Here is a 25381-nt window from a genome sequence, read left to right on the forward strand (position 1 = left end):
AATTACTTACATATAAAATCTCACATATAAAATTTCTCTACTAGCGATGATCTAAGTGGTTTCAGTGCTGATGTTACTTGGAAAGAAGTAAAAACTTTTTCCTTAGCTGAGTAAGATTAGAAATACTAACAAAGTGAAGATATAGCAAGAGTAATGTATATTCTATAGGCCAAATAGAATTTAATAGACATTGATTTTTTAAATAGTCAAATCAAAAACTGCCAGTATTCTGAAAGTAAATATCAAGAGCTAAAGGTTTTTTCTAAATAAAGACATTTAGTACATACCTGGTTGATATCATTATTATAAAGGACAATGGAAAGAGACTCAAAGTGAAAGTCAAATTGGAGAGTGACACTTTGGTCCATAGGAAGCTTTGAGTCTGGCAAATCTTGTTCTGATGGTTCAAACATAATATGAAAATTAAAAAGCTTTAAGAAGGTACGGTATTTTATACTTATTTAAAAAGCTAAATATGTATCATACTTTCTAGGATTCTTTAAACCATATTACAAGACAATGAATTAAAATAGCCATGATTTATTCTATATGTTTAGTACGGGCAGAATGATGAGGGCAGGCCATCTACATTTTTTAAAGAACAAAAAGAAGGGATCTTATACAGTATCAAGACAACATTTTTTAAAAAGTCCCACAGAGTGAGACTGCTCATCACAATTTACAATTAATAAAGCATTTAACTTAAATGGTTATAAGCCAGTGTCAAGAAATTATGAAGTTGGGAGCACAGAAAAATAAAATACTTTGTCCTTGAACAGACAACTAGACAGTAACCTCTGTGCAATTCTCACTATCTGTGTAACCTCTGTGTAACCTCATAGTGCAATTCTCACTATATTTAATTACCTATACCACCCAACTCATTACCTTGATAAGAACAGAATATAATTCAATAGCAGAGTCAAAGAGAGCTCAAATACAACATGGGGCAGGGAGCTTTTGGAATTCTGAGGTAAAAGAGATTTCAAGAAGTAATTTTGTCCATTTCCTCATTAATGGGCAAAAACCTTTTAGACAACAGGATTAAGAATAGATACTGCTTTTGACCACTCTTACAAAGTCATTTTATCATCTCTTTTGGGGATTCCTTCTATTCTTTGATCATTTATAGGGAAGTGCTCTTACAAGATGCTGGAAGAGCAAACATTGCATAACTTTAACCACATAAAGGCAGAAGCATTTCCAAATTGGAAAACACTAGGGTTTTTTTCCTTCACTTTTCCTGAAAGTAATTCACATTCCAATTTTCACTGTCTGCTGCTTTCATCTGAATTCACAAGTTCTCCCAAGGATCACATTAACTATATAGCCAGAACCAGATACACAAATTGACCTCAGTTGAACATAATGAGATCATTAATCACATAAAGCCTGCCTGCTATTTTTATTCATCTGTACATAGTTCTTGTCTAACCAGAGCAACAGCCTGCTTATCTAGCATTTATCCATACTGTAGCATAAACCCAATCTTGGGAGAAGATGCTGGGCTCACTGAGCTCATATAGCACTCATTACTATCCACCTCTAACAAAACCTTTTGCGCACACTGCCCTAGTCATTTATTTTGTGACAAACACATAAAAACACAAAACACACTGGGCCCAACTATAGGAGAAGCAATATTAATGGTATTATTAACTGGCAGTTTTATCTATTACTTTCTGAAGCATTAGCTGATAATCTGAGCATTATAAAAGCAGAGCAGTCTGGGGACATTTATTAAGAAGGACAAGGGGTACTTCACCTCTTGCCAGACATGGAAATTTTAACCGAATATTTACAAGTCTAATAAAACATATGATGTTCACGTCAATGACTTTAAATGATGAAAAAACAGTAGAAGTGTGTTTTACATGACTGTTCTGAGCAAGAAGGATACGTTTACTTTATAAAAGTTATCTTTTTAAAATGACTGAATTTAAAAGGCTCAGTGCTTGTAAAAGATTCCATTCTAATAATCTGGAACATTCCCTTATATATGTGACTACATCATTCACTGATAAAGCCAGATAAGCAAAGTTGTTTTTATACAGCTTCAATATGGGCCTGCCATCTGAGTAGGATGCCAAGATTCTTTTCTCTCTATTTTTGGGGGACCTTACTATCCTGCATGCCTACTTTGCTATTTCTCAAGGTCTACCACCTCGGTGGCTCTTGAATTCAACAAATTCATGTTTTACAAGTAAAGGGCAAACATGCATTCTGCAGACAAAAGGTGGCCTCTCCCCTTACAGAAGACAATGAGCATACCTCCTTTCCTTGGGAGCTCCAGGCAGCCCCATACCCTGTACCAGCCAATTTTCCACAGTAAACACTACAATACTGAATCAGTTCATACCACACTATACTAGACAACTAAAAAGACCACTAAACATAAATATGGCATTAACATTAATTTTTCTCCATGATCAAAGCAAAAATTTTCATCAATTTGTACCTTTTAGGTGGTCGGGCCCACCTAGAACATCTTTTCTTACTCTTACAGCCTCTTGGGTAGACTGTGTAGGGCTTGGCTGTGAAGAAGCTTCTCCAAGATTTTCCAGCAAAATTTTCATTAAAACTGTTAAGTCATCTTCACTGAGAGCAACCTAGAAAGCAATAATAAGTTGTTGTTAATATAAAGGAATAAAAACACAGAATATCGTATTCATGGTTTAATTTACAGTTCCTCAAATTCAATGTCCATCTGAACAACAACAAAAAAGGAGATGGGGCAGTAAATACAGGAGAGAGCTATTTCATCTTATATACTATGAGACACTCCTCATGTGTGTAGACATACTTCTGTCTGAACCCACGCCCAAGGCCCTGCATCCATCATCACTCTTTTTGCCTTGTCTGTTTCTATATTTCTTGATGTTCCTGGGCCTGTGTTTCTCTCCACTCTCCCTATCTCCTCATCTCCACTCTGCCTCTCTCTCCCTGCCTCTCTCTTCTGGCCCAGCAGCAACTCCACTTCACTTCCATCAAAACTCAGTACAAGAAGAGAGCTGTTCAGTTTCTAACCCCCACCAAGAAGTAAAAAGATTCTCTCTTGCAATGCAGCTCTTATTCCGTGTGTGTGTGTGTGTGTGTGTGTGTATGTATGTATAAATATATATATATATACACACATATATCTGGACATACCTAAGAATATATATATCTGGACATACCTAAGAATAATCAAGAGTAATGTCACTTAGAAGAGTAACTAATACATCTACGACTAATTTTTTAAAACCAAAGTATAGAGCAGGAAAGGAACATCTAATTCATCTTTTACCTTTATAAAAGGGGATATGTGACAAGAAAAAAGAAGAGAAAAGAGAGAGAGAAAGATAGAAAGGATGGAAAGAGGAGAGGGAGGGAGGTAGATCAACAGCTTTTGAATCAGGAAGCTCTGTATCAACACTGCCACTTTCAGGCTCAGCCAAGTTTCTTAGCCTCCTTAACTCAGATTTCTCAATTGATTAATTGATTAATGGATGGATTCATTCATTTAGACAGAGAGAGAGAGAGAGATCACAAGTAGGCAGAGAGGCAGGCAGAGAGAGAGGGGGAAGCAGGCTCTGTGCTGAGCAGAGAGCCTGATGCGGGTTTTGATCCCAGGACCCTGAGATCATGACCTGAGTGGAAGGCAGAGGCTTAACCCACTGAGCCACCCAGGTGGCCCACGGATTCTCAATCTTTAAAAGAGAAATATGAACCACCTGAGTGGCTCTGTTGCTTGAGCATCCAACTCTTGATTTCGATTCAGGTTGTGGTTTCAGAGTCCTGAGATCCAATAAACCCTGCACTGTTCCCCAAATTAGACCCATATCGACAGAAAACTGCCTGATTCCCAGCCTAAACGAAAACAGGGAAATATTTTAGCATGAGATAATGACCAAGGATTTCTTCTTTACCCCAAGCCCCAGTCCTAGGAGAACAGATGTCACTTTAACTCCCTAGAACTTTCTTGTATATTCATTCCCAAGTGTGATATCAACCAAGATATTACAACTGCCTGAAAAGGAGCTAACTTCACCACCTTCTCAGCTTTACTGCGATTGAAAAGAACTGAATCAAATACTTAGGCTGACCCTTTAGTAAATCTGAAGGACAATTTGGGAGATGGCCCCACAGTTGTTTAAGAACTGTGAAGCTGGGGCGCCTGGGTGGCTCAGTGGGTTAAGCCGCTGCCTTCGGCTCAGGTCATGATCTCAGGGTCCTGGGATCGAGTCCCACATCGGGTTCTCTGCTCAGCAGGGAGCCTGCTTCCCTCTCTCTCTCTCTACCTGCCTCTCTGCCTCCTTGTGATCTCTGCCTGTCAAATAAATAAATAAATAAAATCTTTAAAAAAATAAAAAAAGAACTGTGAAGCTGATCTACCTAAAACAACTCACTGATGTCACCTACCTGACACCCTTTCTTAGCTGCACTCCAGACCCAAGAAAAGTGGACTCATACCAGTGAGGGGGTGTTCTAAGAGGCCTGGATTGCTGACACATTAGGCAGTGGAAACTACCCACTATGGCTATATTCCTGATTAAATAGGAGTCATTGTAGTTAAAGTGATGATCACACTTCGATGTTAAACTGATGGATTTTTTTATTTCATTTAGATCTTGTTTCCCCATTATAGATATGGTTGAAGCCCCAAGTTTACTTCTATGAGACCCCCATTACCTCTATGTTCCTTTTCAGAGAAAGATACTACCGTGAATTACAGAATTATTCTTCCCATGAATGCTTTCTTACACTTACCACTATTGGATTCCCTATAAATAATATATAGCACTGTCCATTGTTTTGCTTGTTGTACAATTCAAAATAACATAAAATTATACTATCATTTTGCAACTCAATTTTTTCCTAAACATTTTTATGTTTAGGATATAGCCATTTTGTTTCATATAGTTTTAGCTCACTCATGTTATCTGCTTTATAATATCCACTGTATGAATATATCATCGTTTGGTCCACAATCTCCTACTGAGAGACATATAGGTTTTGGTTTTTGGGGTGTTTTTTTGATGGATAATAACTTTTTTTTTTTAATTTCTTTTCAGCGCAACAGTATTCATTGTTTTTGCACCACACCCAGTGCTCTATGGAATCTGTGCCCTCTCTAATACCCACCACCTGGTTCCCCCAAACTCCCACCCCCCACCCCTTCAAAACCCTCAGATTGTTTTTCAGAGTCCATAGTCTCTCATGGTTCACCTCCCCTTCCAATTTCCCTTGACTCCCTTCTCCTCTCCATCTCCCCTTGTCCTCCATGCTATTTGTTATGCTCCACAAAGAAGTGAAACCATATGATAATTGACTCTCTGCTTGACTTACGTCACTCAGCATAATCTCTTCCAGTCCAGTCCAGAGACATACAGGTTTTACTCTTGCTTTCAGCAAACCTATAACCACATAATCTTTGAAAGCAAGGGGAAAAGGTCCAATACAAGACCTGGGATCTAATCTCTTAACAACAAGGGGGAAGTTAAAAGAAGAGTCACATACTCTGCAAGAGAGAAGTCTTAATGACGACTCTTAATAGACGCTCTTCCATATACTTTATCCAATCATAATACACACAGGACCTTTCATCCCTACAGCAAACTTCAATTTTAATTTCTTCCCTAGTAGACCTTGCTCCTTTGTCCCTTTCTGTTTTATCTAGATCTAATTCTGAAGTAATCACAGTTATTAAAAATGACTAAATTTTTATTTGTTCATCATACACTCTGTTTAGTTACTTTCTCTCCACCCCTATCCCCTACTGTTTGGCTTAATTGTTCCACCCAAAGACACAAAAGGACCATAGGATTCCTATACCTCCATAACTTTCTTTGACCAGTATTTCTCCCTGTGAGCAAACACATGACTTACTAACTACACTATTACAAATATTTCTACACTAATGTGCTTACCAAATATACATATTCATCTATTTAAAATGTCTAACTAAAAGAGTGCTTCTGTACATTAAAAATACTCCTAAGTAGAGGGTAGGGAATGGGACATCTGGATGTTAAGTGACTGACTCTTGACTTCAGCTTAGATAATGATCTCAAGGTCATAGGATTAAGCCCCATTCAGGTTCCACACTCAGCATGGAGTCTGCTTGTCTCTCTTCCTCTCCCAACCTGTGCTCGCTCTCTCTCGCTCTCTCTCTCTAATTAAAAAATCTTAAAAAAAAAATACTCCTAAGGTGTTTTGAACGTGATATCTAAATATTACTTTATACTGTCTTAACATTCAACTGCCTAAAACTTCAATAGAACTTTCCAAAATTACTAATAGTATTTTCAGTAGACTCCAATGGCTTTTATCTCAGACTTCTTGCTGGGTTTACCAGATATGTGACTGAAGTGAAATTTTTAAAGAAAAGTATGAGAATTCGGATGACCTCATTTTCAGTTAATAAAGTATTCTTTCATCACTTAAAAAGAAAAAAAGATTTATTTATTTGAGAGAGAGACAGACAGCAAAGCAGGAGGAGCAGAGGGACAGAGAAACTCAAGTAGATTCCATACCTGCGCCAAGGTAGGCACTCAATGCAGGGCTTGATCTCACAGCCCTGAGATCAGACCTGAGCCAAAACCAACAGTTGGATGCCCAACCAACCACGCCACCCAGGAACCCCAGCTTCATCACTTCTGATGTATGCTAGAATGGCACTGTGGTCAATGATAAAAGCCTACCTAGCAATTTTCATATACTCTATACATACACTTACCAACATAGGTTTTAGTCTTCCTTTTATCTCCATCCCTGGAATTTGCACATACCATGCTGCTGCTAAATTTCGCTGTATGGACAAAAGCATGTTGACTGGTTTTAAAATTTCAATTTCATGTTGCAGCAAGCCAGCCTGCAAAATAGTTCTGAAAGATAAACAAGAATTTATTTTATATTTTTGAAATTTACATTTTAAAATGAAGACTATCATATTGGATAAGTTTCCACAGTTTTCCTATATACTGAAGGTTGCTATCAGAATTCCTTGGGGCACCTGGGTGGCTCAGTGGGTTAAGCCGCTGCCTTCGGCTCAGGTCATGATCTCAGGGTCCTGGGGTCGAGTCCTGCATTGGGCTCTCTGCTCAGCAGGGAGCCTGCTTCCCCTCTCTCTCTCTGTCTGCCTCTCCGTCTACTTGTGATTTCTCTCTATCAAATAAATAAAATCTTTAAAAAAAAAAAAAAAAGAATTCCTTAACACATGCTTCTTTTCACAAATCAATGCAAATCAGAATAAATCAAGAGCTTTCTAAAATAAAACCTATGTAATGTTGATTTCAAAGATAGAAAATATGACTATTACACTATTTGCTACTTTCACAAAGACTGTTTAAATATTAGCAACTAGGGCAGTGTCATGCAGACAAATGTTAACATCCACCTAAACTTGGAGGACAAAGAAAGTCTACTTAATCCTCAGTTTTGTGTTACTGGTATTTCTCCAAACTCAAAGGGAAAAACCCACCAAACTACACATTAAACAAACATGTGGTAATCGTCATTTTGAGCATGACTGCCAACAACCATTTGTACAATGAAATGAGTATTCTTGTCATTCAACAGACCTAACGCTTTCCCATTTGGATTCAATAATCCTTTAGGTTTCACACTGAGAATTCCCAAATGTGACAATGTTTGGAAAGGAAAAAAAAATCTTAACTTTTATTACATTTTAAGTAATAACTTTAAATCTTAACTTTTATTCATTTTATTACATCTATAGAAAATAGTTATATGCAAAGTGAAAAATAAAAATAAATCTAAAGTAAGTGTTATTTAGTAAATTTTAATTTTATAATAGGAAATTTTTATAAAATGGAGAAAATCACATTATAAATGCCCAATGTAGTAAGACAAAACAGAGATTCTTTGAGGTGCACTAGTATTACCACTGACCAAAACCAACGGTCGTGGTTTTATAATTATAAAAAATAAGGAAAGAGAACCACAGACCACGAGAGTATTTTATCCCTAGCAAAGATTTTATGAGAATTCTATTTCTAGCACTAGTATACAAATGAATTCTATATTTATACCTGGACAACTTCAACTGAGTTAGCTCAATGTTCATCTTGTCAATGACTGGAGGAAGAGAATAATGTTCCATAGGAACTAAGCTAAATTTGTTTTCAACTCTGATTAAACCCAGATCTGCTACAACAGCATTTGGTGATACTGAAGACTGAGGAATGATAATAACTGGAGCTTTCAAGTTAATATCCATCAAAAGGCGGAAACTCTTTTGAGCCAAGTCTTTCATGCTGGAAGCAGCTCTTTCTGCAGCCTGGGCTGTAGCTGAGCTCAAAGCTTCTTTGGCAGTTTGGAAATTGTTCAGGAAGTTCTGTTGGAAGAGACTGATATTTAGATTTCCTTAAAATAAAACAGGACTAACTTTAAAAAGCACTTACTTTGAAAAGCAAAACTAAATAAAATAATTAAAAGAGATGATATTTGTGATTGTATATATGGAGAGTGTAAGTCTAGAAAAACATACTCTGAGATATTAACAACTGTTACTTCTCATGGTTTAGGTAGAAATCCATGACTTATAAGCCTTGAATAATAGTCCTGCAAAGAGGCATAAACAGATTAAACTCTTAAGCCCAAGATAGTTACATCAGAATAATTAAAAGAAAATAATTGTATGGCCTTGTTGATCATAATTATAATCAAAAGTTATAAATTCCAATACTAGTCCTTCTTGAAAAAAAAAAAGCTAAATACCTTTAAGGGTATTTCATAAAACACTGAAAATGCCTACATTAATACACCAAAAAAGTATTTTTAAATTATATATCTATGGAAATGTGAAAGAATGGTTAACAATGATAATAAAAATTCATTTGGTTATCCACCATGAAAAGGATCTCCTTCACTATAATATTCTGTTCAGCATCTGAATGTTCATCACACAGTCCTATTAGTAAATATTTTGACTGAGTTCAAATGTATAGGCAAAAATATTTAGGTCTCAATGAAAAATAAATACATTTAAAAATAAACTTACCAAAAGAGACATGAAGAATTTATGAACATAAACAATTTGGATACAACCCACTTTGAGACTAAGTTTCCCGTCTACTTTAGACATATCAGCATAGGCATTTCCTTCTGTAGCATCTGGATAAAGAGTCATTTGGAACCTAAAAACTTCATCTCCCAAAATAGAGACAGCCTAAAAGTATTAAATTAACTGGTTATTACAAGAAAAAAGCTGCATTATAAACAAGTTTCCTTATTAAAAAATCCTTGAGGGACGCCTGGGTGGCTCAGTTGGTTAAGCAGCTGCCTTCGGCTCAGGTCATGATCCCAGCGTCCTGGGATCGAGTCCCACATCGGGCTCCTTGCTCGGCAGGGAGTCTGCTTCTCCCTCTGCCTCTGCCTGCCATTCTGTGTGCCTGTGTTCACTCTCTCTCTCTGACAAATAAATTTAAAAAAAAAAAATCCTTGATATATGAAGAAGCACCATTTAAACTCAATATTCAATAAATTGTTAAAAACATTTTACTTAACAAAACTTTTTCCTACTTCTACAAAAATTGTTTTAATCAAGGAAATATCAATCACTTAAACAGCCAGACATAACTTACGAATCACCTAGTCTATACATAATGTAAAAACACATAACCATATTCATGGTCAATCCTTAACAAACTGCCTGACACATAACAACTAATGAATATATAATGAAATGAATAAAGGTATAAAAATCAAACATAAAAATCATAAACATGTCATAAAAATCTCAAACATAAAAATCAAAACTAAGTTTGGTTTTTTTTTTTTAAAGATTTTATTTGTCAAAAAGAGAGAGAGAGAGAGTGCAGGAACAGGAGGGAGGAGCAGTGGGGGAGGGAGCCTGATACAGGACTCAATCCCAGGTCCCTGGGATCATGACCTTAGCTGAAGGTAGACACTTAACCATCTAAGCCACCCAGGCATCCCAAAAGTAAATTTCAATACAGAAATTATTTTTCTAAAATCATTTTTTGATATTTATTTTTTAGTTTCTATTAAACTGTACATTCTAATTTTTGTGAAATAATTTTTAAATTATTTTTGAGGCATAATTTGCATATAATAAAATGCACTCATTTTCTACGTAGATGCTTTGACAAATTTTGACAAATTTACACCACCCATGTAAATAACACCAAAACAAGATATAGAACATCCCATCAGCCCAAAAAGTTCCTTTGAGCCCCTCCCCTTCAGCTAATTTCTGACCCTCCCCCCAAACCAGATCCGAATAACAATTGATCTGCTTTCTCTTACTAAATTAGTCTTTCCTAGAGCTTCAGTAAGTGGAATTACAGGATAAGTTCTCTTCTGTGTCTTCCTTTTCTCATTAAGTGTTATGTTGAGATTCACTCCCATTACATGTTTCACTATTTTTTTCCTTTTTATAGCTGAGTACTATTCTACTGTTTGGTTATACCACAGTCTGTTTATCCATTCTTCTCTGGATAGGCATTTGGACTGTTTCAGTTTGGGGTTATAATTAGAAACTTGTTATGAGTGTTCACTTTCAGATTTTCATGGACATATGTCTTCATTTCCTTGGGGAAAGGCACAGGACTGGAATTGTTGAGCGATGTGCTAAATATATTGGGTTCTCTAAGAAGCTTGAAACTGCTTTTCAAGGAGATTATATAATTGTACATTGCCACCACAATAAAAGTTCCAGTTGCTTCAATCTATGCCAATAGTTGGTACTGTCAATTTTTTTTATGTAGCCATTGAAATGAGTATGTATCTCCTTGTGGCTTTAATTTGCATTTACCTGATGACTAGTGTTTTTGAATATCTTTAATATGCTTAATGACCATTCATAATCTTTTTGTATGATGTATCTTCTAACACTTTCCCAACTTTTCATGGGATAATGGCATCTTAATTTGGAGCACAGCTGGTTTTCATTTTTCTTTTTTTTTTTTTTAACTGAAGTAGAGCTGACAAAATATTTTGTTTCACATGTACAACATAGTGATTTGACATGGGCCTACATTGCAAACTACTCACCAGAGTAAGTCTAGTTACCACCTATCACCACACAAAGTTCATACGGTATCATTGATTGTATGCCCCACGCTGTACTTTACGTCCCTATGACATATTTATTTTAAAATTGGACGTGTGTACCTTTTGATGTCCTTTACTTAATTCATCTCCCCAATACCTTCTCTTCTGAAAACCTGGGATCATGACCTGAGCCGAAGGCAGAGGCTTTAATCCACTGAGCCAGCCAGGCACACTGTTGTCTGTTAACTTTCATTCTAGTTTTAATTAGTGATTAATCCACTTTTTACTATATAATTACTTTTTCTAGTAAGATTTCTATTTTCATATGTCCTCTTGTTATTAGTTAGTGCCACTTCTTTTCAGCTGAAAAAAGTCCCTTTAACATTCTTATAATCCCAATTAATTCTTACAAGTTCTTTAGCTTTTGTTTGTCTGAAAAATTTTTTCTCTCTCCATCTATTTCAAATGATAATCTTGCCAGGTAGAGTATTCTTATTTGAAAGTTTTTTCCTTTCAGTTCTTTGAATATCTCGTGCCATTTTCTGGCTTGGCAAAGTTTTGGCTAAAAATCTGCTACTGCCTTATGCGGTTTTCCTTGTACTTTAACAAGTTCTTTTTCTCTTGCAGCTTTTAAGATCCTCTTTAATTTTTGACAATTTAATTAATGTGTTTTAGTGTTGCACTCTTTGGGTTCATCTTATTTGGAATTTACTGAGATAGTCCCTTTCCCAGATTAAGTAAATTTTCAGTCATTATTTCTTCAAATAGACTTTCTGTCCCTTTCTCTTTTCTCCTTTGGGGATTGCTATAAGGTCGATATTATTCTACTTTATGTTGTCTCATAGGTCCCTTAAGTTATCATTTTTTTTTAATTCTTTTTTTATTCTGCTGCTCTGTGTGTGTAAATTTCATTGTTTTGTCTACCAGCTCACAGATCTGTTCTGCTTCATTCAGTCTGTTGCTGAGCCCTGCCGGTATATTTTTTAAATTCAGTTATTGTATTCTTAGGCTCTATGACTTCTATCTGGTACTTTCATATATTTCATATATTTCATATATTTTATATTCTTGTTGAAGTTCCTATTCTAGTCATCCCTCTTCTCTTGAGTTTGGTGAGCATGATTATGACCATTACTTTGAACTCTTTATCAGGAAAACGACTTATCTTTGATCCATGGAAGGGTTTTGTTTGTTTGTTTTTTGAGGTTTGCCTTTGTCTTCATTTGAATACATTCCTCTGCCTCATCATTTTTCCTGATTCTCTGTGTTTGTTTTTGTGTATTAGGTGAAAGAGCTACCTCTCCCATTGAAGGAATGGTCTTGAACAGGACATGACCAATGGGGCCCAGAAGCACAATCCCACCTAGACACCAGAATCGGGCACTCCAGGGGCATCTCCTGTATATGCTGAGGGTGCCTGCAAGCTATGGCAGCAAGACTACATCTCTGCCTCTCCTACTCATCTTGATGTGGCCCTTTTATCTTCTGTTGTGGAGGTGCTACTCATCTAGTTTTCGAGACTTTTTCAGAGAAAATTATCTCACTTGTAGCTCTAGAATTGTTATGGCTGTAGAGGAGGGAAGTTCAAGATCTTCCTACCCTGCCATCTGAACAGCCTCCTTTTCCTGAAACCTATTTCTTAATTACCTTTTTGTGAATGGACAGCAAGTCAACATTTGTAATTACTATGTCCTTAAGTCTGGCAAACATGTCAGTCTGCTTTGGCTTCACAGAAATAGAGGCATCCATTCCTACGGGAAACATAACATTTACAAACTTTTCACCCAATCCAAGCGAACCAATTCAGTGGTATTTAATCAAGTTAAAAAATATACTACCAAGATAGATAATGAATAAAATTACTATTACACATATTAAAGGTATCAACTTCTATGTATGAGATGCCTAAAAAAGGTTACAATATCTTTAACTGCTATAGGTGTTTCATACATAAAAGTGGAAATTTTAAAGACAAAAGAAACTGAATTTCAAAGAGAATCACAGGTCTCCAAACAAATAACCTATGCATTGACAAGATCACAAGTGGTCATAAAGACACACACTGTTTCTTAAACAGCCATCTCACAAGCATTTATTATGAAAACTAATGCTTTGATAATTGAGCATAAATGAATATAATTTGATGAATATTCATTCTACAATAAATAATATCTAAAATATGATCTTTCTCTCCAAAACATTTTGGTTATTCTCATAATTTCTGAAGGCATAATGATTTCTAAAATAGCTCCTCAGTAAAAGAGAATACCTATAGCTAAGAACCACTAATAAGCTCAACTTATTACCATGCCACCCACGAAATACTTAGTTTAATATTTGTTGAACAGTACTTATTTTTAAATCTTTTCTCAAGTGCTTACCATGTACCACTTTTCTAAGTATATGTAAATGTACATATAATCCTACAAATAATTATTTAACTATCACAGCAATTCCATAAATAATTATTACAACTACCTCCATAGGGAACTAAGATGCAGAAAGGTTAATTTTCTCAAGGTCAGCTAATAAATATTAGCTTGAATCAAAACTTGAATCTTGGCAGATTGGTTCAAGAATCCATGGTATAATATAACCTATCCTTTTATCAAGCTGTTGATGAATAACGCTTACAAAATTTCTTTTAGGTACTTCTAGCCTGATGCTATGTACAAAAGACAAGGGAAATAAACATAGTTACATTTTCTTTATTTAGTGAGGTGTTGTAAATATTAATTCCTCAGTTTAAATTAAGGTTATATGATTCTGAAAATACAAAAGGAACAAAAGCAATTAAGCCTTAGATTTATTCTAAAATTTGAAAAATACATTAGAAATGTTTCATGTTAGCTGTGAATCATAAGTCACATCTAACATTTCCAAGTACATCTTTGAAAAGTTTGTGCAAGTTTTCAATATAAGGAAACAAAACAATGACTCTTAAGAAATCTACCATACACAAGCTTACTCTTGCTGGAGGTCTATGTAAAGAAAGAGAACTACCTACATCAAGGAATATCTTACTTACCATGTATTCTAATATCTGCAATGTTACACTTCTGATCACAGACAAAGATATTAAATGCATTTAATTCAGCTATAACCTTTAAATCAAACACGTCATCTTGAGAAGTACTGCCAGATACTGAAAAATAATAGAATACTGGTGATTAGCAAAGTACAAAGATGAAACAACAGACTAGATAATGTAAAATTCATAAAAAGTACATTATGAACTATGAAGAATCAAAAAAGGCTTCTATTAGGAATAAATAAAATTAATACGGATTTTGACCCAATTTTCAAAGGCCAATCAGAAACTAGCATATTCCCCTCCAACTTAAGAATAAAGGCAACCTTTACTAGTACTTTACTTGAAAGTACAATTTGCTAGATGGAAAATTCCCTATAATTTTTCTTGTGGAAAAAAAAGATTCAGGTCTATGAGACATAAATATAAAGGGCTAAATTAAAAAAAAAAATTATAGTGTGTGTGCATGTGTGTGTGTAAGAACCACAATCAAAGGATTCCCTTAATTTACTTTGGTCCAGGTCTTAACTGATAAATTTAGTATTTATTTTTCTAGAGATCTGTCTGGCCTGAGGGAAAAATACCTTTTCCTGCAATACTGTAAAAGCACAGGACATCAGTCCTTAATCACCTTAATGATAACAGTGACTTTTTTTCCTTTAAGATGTAAATCAAACCATAAAAATATAATCAAACCATTAAAATCAACTATATAGCATAACTGGAAGACTGTTTCGGATTAATAATTTTTGTAGTTTATTGTGAACTTAAACATCACTCTTTCATTTATTCAACTATGTGTGAATGTGTATGTATATACGCATGTTATATAAAGAAGCATTTCCAGATATTAATATAGCAAGTACATTAAAGACAACAAAAAAACTCTTTAACTCTAGTTTATAGTGAAAGTATTGCTCTGATTCCTGATTAAAAAAAAATCTGATCCTTATATCAGATCTAATATTACTAAGAGTTTTATGCTTTAAAGATACCAGTAATACAGATGTTACTCAAACAGGTAATGGTCTGAAAATTAAATTATTAAATTAATTATTATTAGATTATTAGATGTTAGATATTCATATCATGTAATACAAAAGAAAAATCATTTAAATGACATTGGCTTAAAAACAGGTGCATGTTCACTCAGCTTGACATCATATCTAATTCATAGCACAAACCATATGCTTGAGGAACATGTGCCCATAGCTGTGTGTGATTTAAACTCAGTTTTGGTTAGAAACCAAAGTGAGTCTATTTCTTCTATGATCTTCTTCCTTTTGCGCCCTGCAAAGCATTTTAAATCACTGATCACCAGGTAGGTTTCCATGACTGACAGAAATGGGACTTTGTACTATGCATGAAGTATTCATATTCTAATTTCTTCTGTTCTTACTTGCGCTGAAGTGAAGGCTGGAGAGACATCAGTGCAAAGTACATACTTTATTTTCCATAAAAGATAGGCAGTGAAATCAAATACAAATACATGATTCATTTTAAAAATATATTTTAAATCCCTCACAAAATTATCCTATCCCTACCACAGGGATAAAATTTGCTTTCTTTTGAAACTAACTTAATCTGTCAGAGCAGCTGTCATATTAAGGATTAAATATTTGTCTTAGTTTGAAAATATAAATTATCATATGATTACTAAAAGGTCAGAAAGAAAGTATTAGACCATGACTCAAAAGTAAATACCAGCTTTGACAACAATACTTCTGGACTCCCCCACAAGTGGTTTCAGCTCAGATGCTTTCTCAGAAGAGGAAGGTTCAGAGGATGGAACAGCAGATGATAAAAAATCCATGAAGGACAGTAAAGCTTCCAAATGAAGTACTAAGTCTAAGGATGAAAATGAAACCTAAGATAATGAACAATTAGAAAGACAGATTTCAGATCTGGTTACATTTTTATGTTAAGCTTCAACAAATACAAATAAGAATATGTTGAGTAATAGTTCATTTAAGAAAAAGATCAATTAAAGTCCTTTTTTTTTTTTTTTAAAGAACTCATTCTTACAATGTTAATCTCAACCACACAATAAACTAACACTCTGCCCCCTCTCATGTCCAACTCTAACTCTGACCTTAATTGGTGGGTTTTAAGGAAAAAATGTAGAAAGTATTAACAGGCTTTAGGCCAATCACATTTCAGATGGGTCCAAGACAGACTATATAAGCTTAAATGTATTGTAAGCAATATCTGTACTGAGCCATGCTTTTAGCTTCACGCTTAATTTTATTCTAATCCTAAAGTCAATATATAATTCAAATGTTTAATACTTTCATCAGCACTAGGCCAAATAATCATATATAAAATTCCCTTAAAAAGTATATTATTTGTTGGTAAGGATGTGGAGAAAGAAGAAGGCTATAAACCTAGATTTAATAATTAATGTAACATTGCCTTATAGTGAATTAGAAAATATTTACCTTAAGTCTCTGTTTTGTATTGTCATGAATGGTTTTAAATTCTGGTCCATCACTGTCAGCCTAGAAACAGTGGAAGATTAAACCACTGGGTTGAAAACATTAAGAATTTACACATTAAAAAATATATATATATACCTATATATGTGTATATATATATTTATATATGTATTTAGTGAGATGTCATAAATATTAATTTATATATATTACATAATATATATATTTAGTATATATATACACATACACACTCACATACATAGATATATATATATATGCATATATATATATATTCTCTACTTTTCAAAGTATACTATGAATACACCAAAAACATATTTCTTACAGCAAAGAGGCATGTGCCAAAAAAACTGAAGTATTTATCATTTCTCACAATATAGAAGCAAAAACTCAAATTCCTTGTCCTACTTAGGAGTAAATGCTAAAGGTAGAGGAAAATGCTAGCATATCTAGATTATAACAAATTTGCTTTGGATTACCACAGAACTTTGTACACACTCACTTATTCAACATTATAAGGGTAATTCACAAGGTTATTTATTGTTGGATGCTTGCATAACTCACTACTATCAATGGGCTTTAGAATGAAAAATATTAGGGGGGAAATTGAAATATTAAATAAGGGAGAATTACATAACTTCATACATTCAAATATTAAAGAATCCTAGGAAGAAACCAGGTACCTTTGTCAGTGACATTTTCAGCAGGGGCTCCTTAGTTACATTAGAAGAGTTAATAATGTGAAGCGGCTCTCCAGCAGAGTCTAAAAATAAAAAACACAGGGAAGCTCCAGTAAGTATCTCAAACATTTCAAATGTATTTTGAAACCGAATTTTACTGTCTATTAATCATACTTCAATAAAAGTGGCTTTGACAAAAAAAAAAAAAAAAAAAAAAACTTTAAAAAACATTAAAAACTTTGAAAAAAAAAAAAAAAACCCAAAACCCAGAACCAGTCAATTATAACTTTTGTAACATTTGTACTACTGGTATTATTCATTTGAATAAATCAGAAAGAATATACTAAAGAATAAAGCTATGAAATACGTATATTAGGGATTATTCTTAATATGTTTGCTTTACTTAAATTTACTTCATGGAGTTCCTATAATCTTTAAACAGCCATAGCAACTTTAAAAGTTGGCTTAATGCATGTTAGAAAGTGGATTTGAATGTATTTTACTTCTTGCTAAATAAAGATATATATATTTAGATATATTCTTACTTTATGGTAACTATATAGATAATAAATTTTTAAATTAGAAGTTCCTTTTCATCAAGGTAGTAAATTTAATTAACTAAATAACTATGGTGACATGAATAAAGGTGTTTACTATTGACAAGAAGGTAGTGATCACTGCCTATAACATGAATAATTTACACAGACTATACTCCACACTCACCAGTGAACTCAAAGCATCGCATACTAATTTTTTTTAGATAAGCCTTAGCAGTCAGGTCATAGGGTTTAACTTTAGCTTTCATTCCAAGCTGCAGGATATTCAGCTCATGTAAAGGCCTTCCTTTCTTTTCTGCTTTTTTCATCAAAGTAATCACAACCTAGAAAAGACCCAGTATTACCGCAAACAATTCCACTAATATATGATGAAGGTAAGTCAACAATTTCATAACCATCCAGAGCAATATAATAAAAAAATTCACACAATATAAAGATGTGTACTACTATTTGTGCCTGGAAAATTTCCTAGTGTTATTAGAAGGTACTTTTATTTAAATTATCTTTAAGGGTTGTATTTATTTATTTGACAGAGAGAGAGCACAAGCAGGGGGAGCAGGAGAGGAAGAAGCAGGCTCCCTGCCTAGCAGATATATTTACTTGTTCAGACTTCTGAAACACTGCCACTATTTTCTAGTGATTGTCAAGGTAAAATTTGAAAAAAAAAAGTAATTCTGCCTAGAACCAGGAGTTCTAGTCTGATGGACAGCCTTTCATCTGGAAGTCTATATGATAAACGGTCAACCTTACTAATCTTAAGATTTCTCAGGCTTGACACCATTGACATTTTTGGCTGGATAATTTTTTTGTAGCGAGAGAGCAGACCTGTGGACTATAGGATGTTTAGTGGTAACACTGGTCTCTTACACTTGTCAGCAGTTCCTTCTCCCCAGATAGTGACAACCAAAAATGTCTTCAGACAATGTCAAGTATTGGCCTTAGGGAATGTAAATTGCTTCCCCTAATTTCCATGTCCTCAGGGAATAATATATATTACAAATGATATTAGAAGCAGCTTATGAGTTTTCTATGCATATATGTTAATGAAGCCCATTTGCAAACAGAATGATTCCTCTGTCAATGTTTTAATTATTAAAGCTTATGTATCTTCAGTTAACTCTAATGTTAACCAGAAAAACAGTACAGTTTTAAGATGAAAGAAATTAGTTGCAAAGCATATATTTCAGATAAGAAAAGTAGAACCCATTTGTTTTAAAGTTTATTATTTTTAACTCAGAGGAAGAACATAACCTCTTCCATTAATGATGAAGGGATTTTGCAGGAAGTTGTTACAAGTCCCTTTATCTACAGTACTTTCTCATATACTCACACCTTAACCCTGCCCGAGCCCAATTCCTGATCCCCTTTTCTCAGACTCTATTTACTCTTCCTTAAAGGTTCATCTCAAATGTCACTTCCTCCAGATAATCTGCCCTGACACTCTCAGCCTGCTTAGATGCCCCCTCCTTACTATCAGAGACACAAGCTCCTTAGGTACATTTTTAATGGGAGCACTTCCAAAATTTTAATTGTTTTCTTGTTAGAAATCAGAGTCTTTGACTTTTAATTTTGTATCCTCAGCACTTAGCACATGCAATGAATATTAATGTGTGAATACAAAAGAGGAAAATCCATTTAATATTTCCTCAAAGATCTGCAGATAGCAGATAGTGGTAATACAACACTTAAAAAATGTAGATATACCATGTTTTGTTCTATCAACGGTTTCTAAAATTTGCAAAGGATTTCTGTCACTACTTCCTTTTCCTAACTTTCTTATATGGAATCCAAAGCAATCTACACCCCAAGTGTCCTATAATCATTTAGAAAGCATGTTACAGGACATGTTACCATGTTCTCTGTGAAACACTGTATACCTCAAATAGAGCTCATCTTTCATAAACTCTCAAATTTACTACAAACTGCACTGCTACATATAAATTATAAATAGCCTGTGTTAAGATTTTTTTCATGCATATCAATAATCTTTAAGTTTTAGTAGAGGTAATTCCAATTATCTATTATTTATTCACTTTACAGAAACAGATGAAAATTACATACTTCTTTGATTTCAAAATTCAGCAGCACATTAATGATGTCTATAGATCTCATTTCTTCCACTTCAGCTGTTAAAGTAACTTGCGAAGCATGTACATCTTGTTTTGCTGTAGAGGTTTCAAGTGGCCCTTTAATTTCACCTAAAGATTTAAAAGAAATTCTTTCACTTCTACCCACACATTTTTTCCACAAATACTAATTGAGGACATGTATGAGTACTCTGGACCTGTGTAAGCACTGAAAATCTACAAATCAGTAATACATAGCTCCAGCCCTTAGAAAGCTTATGGTTTAGTAGAAGAGACATATACATCTCAAATACAAACAAACAAAAGAAGTGGGCCATTCCTGGTTACATTAAGTAGGCAAATGTTAATAAACTATAGAATACTGCAGAAAATACAGAACATGAAGTTGTTATGGGGAGGTCAAGAAAGGTTTAATAAAGGAGTTATCATTCAGGTAGAGCTTAAGTACCTCCTCACACAGAGAAGACATTCAAGAATAAGGTTAAGAGATTGTGGGGAAATTGTAAATAGCACATCATGATAGATTTTGGAAACAGAGTTTGATATGCTTAAATCATGAGGCGGATAACAAGAGTTAAGGCTAGAAAAGAAAAAAATGGGAGGGATGGTTACAATCTCTTCTACCATACAAAAAGCAAAAAGAAAGCTATATGAAACTAAATTGTTGTGCTAAAATTCACATACTCAGAAATGCAATAAAATTGTTTTCTAAACTGTAATAGAGAAAACTAATAATAACTCTTGCTAAGTGCTTACCTCTGTGCTGGTCACTATGCTAAGGGCTGTATACGGATTGTCTCACTTCATTCTTTTATCAGCCCTTCAAAATAAAAACTTTACTGTCCTCATTTCACAGATGAGCAAATTGAGGTTCAAAGAGATTCAGGACATTGCCCAACATCACAGAGATGGTAGATTCCAAACTCCTCAGTTTCACGATTGCCTTTACTCTCAACTAACCTTCAATAACATTACATTAGTTACTAATATTACTGGAGTTAACGTTATCTATGATCACTAACACAAGAATCCTATACCATAAACTGTACCAGAAAACCATATCGAAAACCACTGCTGTCAATTACTAACTCTGAGAAAGACACACAGGGTGTTTCTTAACTATCACCTTATTCCAGCACTCTTCCAGAGTGTGATCCAGGGGAAATAATTTCAACAAATATTTTGTTTTTACAAAATAATTCCTGAAATAGGCAAAGATTCTTAAATAAGAAATAAAAAGCACTAACCACTTTCAAAAATGATATACTGGAATTCATTACAATTAATAATTCTACTCATAAAAGACCCATTAAGAATGAAAAGCAAATCACAGGGGTATGATATATCTATGACTATCTCAACAAAAACACATACAATACACAAAACCAACAATGGGCTCATATCCGGAATGAACAAAAAACTCCAATATATCACTAAGAAAAAAAAAACTCAATAAAAATAATGGTCAATAGACTTCAACGGTCATGTCATTGAAAAGGATATCCAAATAGCCAGTAACCCTATGAAAAGGTGTCAGTTTCATTAGTAATCAGGGAATAAATAAGAACCACAGAAATACTACTGCATATCAGCCAGGATGGCTAATTTTAAATTACTGACAATATCAAAGACCACAGAGAATGTGAAACAACTAGTAGTCTCATACATTGCTGGTAAATTGGTACAACCATTCAGAAAATCATTTGGTATAATATGGCATAAGTTACTGCAGCTAAATGTAAGCTAACAAATGAGCCTAACCTGTGAAGCTTAACTATAAAACCAAAAGAAGACAGTACATAAATATAACAAAAGATATGTAAAATAACATCTTATAGCATCTTTATTCTAGACGGTCAAAAATGGAAACAAACCAAATGCTTTCCATCAAAGATAGAATGGATAAAATAAATACTAATGCATTCGGAAGTTGAATATGCACAGGACTGTTATATATAAACAATGAATCTGGGAACACTACATCAAAAACTAATGATGTATTGTATGGTGACTAACATAACACAATAAAATAAACAAACGAATTAATGAATGAATGAAAGAACTACAGCTACACACAACACCACAGAGGAATCTCCCGAACAAAATAATGACTGAAAGAAGCCGAAAACCAAAGAGTACATTCTGTATGACTCCATTTATGTGAAACTCAAGAACAGGCAAAATTAATCTACCTGTGGTATTACAAATAAGGATGGCAGTTAATTCTGGGTGGATTTGAGGGCGGGTGGGTGTTTGGTACTGATTAAGAAGGGGCATAGGGAGCCCTTCTGGGGCAAGCTGGAAATGTTCTATGTATTAACCATGGTAATTACTAGCTATCTGGTATAGCTATACATAAAAATTCAATGAACTGTACACTTAAGATATGTGGTCTTTATTACTGTTTATGCTCTGCAATACAGTAAAAATTTTTTTTTAAATAATAAAAATAGTGAGATACAATTTTTCATTTAGCAATTTAGCAAAAATTTTAATATAGAAAAACAAGCTGGTGGGAGTACAAAATTACTACAAGTTCTAAGGGGAGCGATTGGCAAAATCTGTCAAAAATGTTCAATTAAGTTAATTAAATTCATTAATGTAACATATATTAAGTTAATAAAAATTAAGAACCCTTTAATCAAGTAGTCCTGGTGTTTCCCCTACAGATACATGTGTACTTGTAAAAGTGTATGGACAAGGATATTCAATGCAATGTGGTGAGAGTGAAAGACTGAAAACAATCTGGAATGTCCATCAACACAGATTTGCTAAATAAATTGTAATACTTCAAGAGAATTTAATCTAGGAAGCCATTAGAAAGAATAAAACAGATCTACACATAATATATTTACAGATAAAGAATGGACACCTAGATAAACTGTTATTTGAAAGAAAAAAAGGAAAGTGCAGAAATACATACACATATACACATTTATAGGATAGTGCCATTTGGTTGAAAAAATTGACTATATGTCTGTGTGTATGTAACATACATATACAAAGCAGTTAGGTCTGGTAGTTACTTTGCTTTAAGTCAAAATGCCACTGCAACTAACAAATTCTCTAAGTTTTTACTGCAGTATAATTTTTCAGTATTTTCTTTGCTGAGGGCTAATTTATCAAATATTTCAATTCTTAAAGATATTTTACCATAAAACCTAATTTAAAAATCAGATTAAATATGCTACCATAGCCTGCTGCCAACTTTGAATGTTTTTATTTGTATACATGCAATTTCAATAATTATTCCAGGAATCCACCAGATTTAAAATGCTTCTTTATGGTTCCTCCTAACTTAATACAACTTGGAAAAAGTTCTGAACCTATAAATAACTGTTGCCATAACTAAAGAGAGTCCATCAGCACTAACTACAGTTTTATGCAATATTTAATCAACAAATAAACATCTTCTGTTTTCATGGTAATACAAATCACAATTCTTAAGTATATATTGGCTTATGTCATTTTTATTGTCTATCTCCCCTGCTAAATTGTAAAATAAATAGCTATGTGGATTATGCCCCCTACTGTCAGTCTCTTACCTGTCTTCTGTACTCCTGGTTTCATTTTATGTAAGTCTTCAGTAGCCTCGCCAAGATTTTCTGCTAGTATTCTAAATAAAAGATTAAGATCTTCTTGATTGAGATTAACCTGTGCAATATGATTAAAAGAAAAGATAAAGACATTTCATTTTAAAATGAAACAATTTTAGGGGTGTCTGGTTGGCTCAGTTGGTTAAGTGCCTGCCTTTGGCTCAGGTCATTATCTCAGGGTCCTGAAATGGAGCCCCATGTCAGGCTCCCCTCTCGGCAGGAAGCCTGCTTCTCCCTCTCCCTCTGCCTGCTGCTCCCCCTGCTTGTGTGTACTCTCTCTCTCTCTCTATCAAATAAATAATAAAGTCTTTCTTAAAAATTCCTTTAGGGTGCCTGAGTGGCTCAGTTCATGATCTCAGGGTTCTGGGATCAAGTCCTGCATCAGGCTCTCTGTTCAGCAGGGATTTTGCTTCTCCCTCTTCCTTTACCCCTTGCCCCTGCTCATTCTCTCTCTTTCTCAAATAAATAAAACCCTTTTTAAAAATTCCTTTAAAAATAGATAAAATGAAACAATTTTAAAATAGAAAATAAATTACAATTTACAAGATATTGAAGAAAGCATAATCTTAACACAAAAATTATATATTCACTAGGCACTCAAGTATTTCACTACTTTGTTCATTTTAAAAATGTGATTTATAAATTTGTATTAGTTCCATCTACTTAACTTATATAAATTATAATGAAAGATGATGATTAAAGAGATCATATCATTTTTAAAAAGTAACTAAATTCAGAAAAAAATGAAAATTCTACATTTTTAAAAATAACAACTCCAATGAAATAAAAAGGCTGTCTTTAATATGAAAAGCAAGTTTTCCCCTCAATGCTATGGGGATACTAAAATTAAAAGTATGGGTATAGAACACATAAAATGAGATGCAATATACTAATAATTTATACAGAGATCTCTGCTATTGTGTACATACAGCAAATTTAAAAATTAAACAATGAAGAGGGGTCCAAGATGGTGGCATAGGAAGATTCTGAACTCACCTCCCATGTACACACTAAATCTACAACTACATATGGATCATTCTTCTCTGAGAAAGACCTGAATCCTGATGAATGGCTCCTCAAAGCAAAAGATAAAAGGACCACACTAAGATGAGCTGGAGAGGCAGAGAGACATGGTCTCCCATTAAAGCCTATATACTCCCAGTGTTGTGTCGCCCCAAAGAGAAGGATTTCACCAGACAGGCACTTCTCATGGAAGAGTGAAGAGTTGTGATCTGCACCAAAGTGAGAAGCCCCCAGAATGTCTGGTTTGGAAAATAAACAGGGTTGACCTCTAGGGGTCCCAAACTGAGATTCCCCTCTTAAAGGGTTTGTCCCAAGATCCAACGAAAAAACAGCAGTTTGAAAAGCACCTAGAATATATTTGAGGGAAATTCACTTGCTGATTTGGGGGCAATGGCTGGAGGAGCAGGAGACATTTGAAATACTCATGGGAGACTGACATGCTAGCAAATGCTCTGTTGTACTCTCCACAGAGCCCACTAGCACGACAGGAGAGCTCAGACAGGGCACCCTCCCAGAGCCTTGCTGGGATGAGTTGGGGAGCAGTCACAACACCTGCTGAGGCTGGAGTGCCCTGGCAAATGCAGTGCTCCCTTGCAACCTGCCTGGGCTAGAGAGCAAAACTGTGCTGGAGTTCTCCCACTTGGAGCTAATGTTTGCAAGTGCAGGCAGTCATGACACACCCATGGCTGGAGCTGGTGAGCTGTCCTGGCATTTTCCCACCCCCAGCCTAAAGTCAGTACACAGACAAACAAGGCACTAGACTGTTTTGCTGCTGAAGCTCATGGGCACACACAGTCAAGACATTTTCCCACTGCCTTTCTGAAGCCAGTGAGCATGCCCTGCAACCTACACTCACAGGTGTCTTCCTAAAGCCAGCAGGATTATGCAATCCACAGAGGGAACACCCACAATCTCCTGGCCCTCCCAGCCAAGAGGAC

General features: G+C 34.6%; 1 protein-coding gene across 4 annotated transcripts in view; it reads right to left on the reverse strand.

The window, feature by feature from the left end:
* The window catches only part of VPS13C (vacuolar protein sorting 13 homolog C), a 179826-nt gene that overhangs the window by 61473 nt on the left and 92972 nt on the right, over window positions 1-25381 (reverse strand). For all 4 annotated transcript variants that reach the window (XR_009355410.1, XM_059180680.1, XM_059180679.1 and 1 more), the window contains 13 exons: window positions 23370-23478; window positions 19799-19935; window positions 17904-18060; window positions 17184-17263; window positions 16489-16548; window positions 15755-15917; window positions 14048-14164; window positions 12667-12770; window positions 9005-9172; window positions 8034-8338; window positions 6719-6866; window positions 2459-2609; window positions 288-397 (listed from right to left, as the gene is read on the reverse strand). Coding sequence is in view for 3 of the 4 variants with exons in the window: in XM_059180680.1 (XP_059036663.1) it covers window positions 288-397; window positions 2459-2609; window positions 6719-6866; window positions 8034-8338; window positions 9005-9172; window positions 12667-12770; window positions 14048-14164; window positions 15755-15917; window positions 16489-16548; window positions 17184-17263; window positions 17904-18060; window positions 19799-19935; window positions 23370-23478 (1809 nt within the window). In the remaining variant the exon portion in view is untranslated. The remainder of the gene's footprint in view (window positions 1-287; window positions 398-2458; window positions 2610-6718; window positions 6867-8033; window positions 8339-9004; window positions 9173-12666; window positions 12771-14047; window positions 14165-15754; window positions 15918-16488; window positions 16549-17183; window positions 17264-17903; window positions 18061-19798; window positions 19936-23369; window positions 23479-25381) is intronic.

Source organism: Mustela lutreola, chromosome 7, assembly GCF_030435805.1.
Source record: "Mustela lutreola isolate mMusLut2 chromosome 7, mMusLut2.pri, whole genome shotgun sequence".
Taxonomy (NCBI): domain Eukaryota; kingdom Metazoa; phylum Chordata; class Mammalia; order Carnivora; family Mustelidae; genus Mustela; species Mustela lutreola.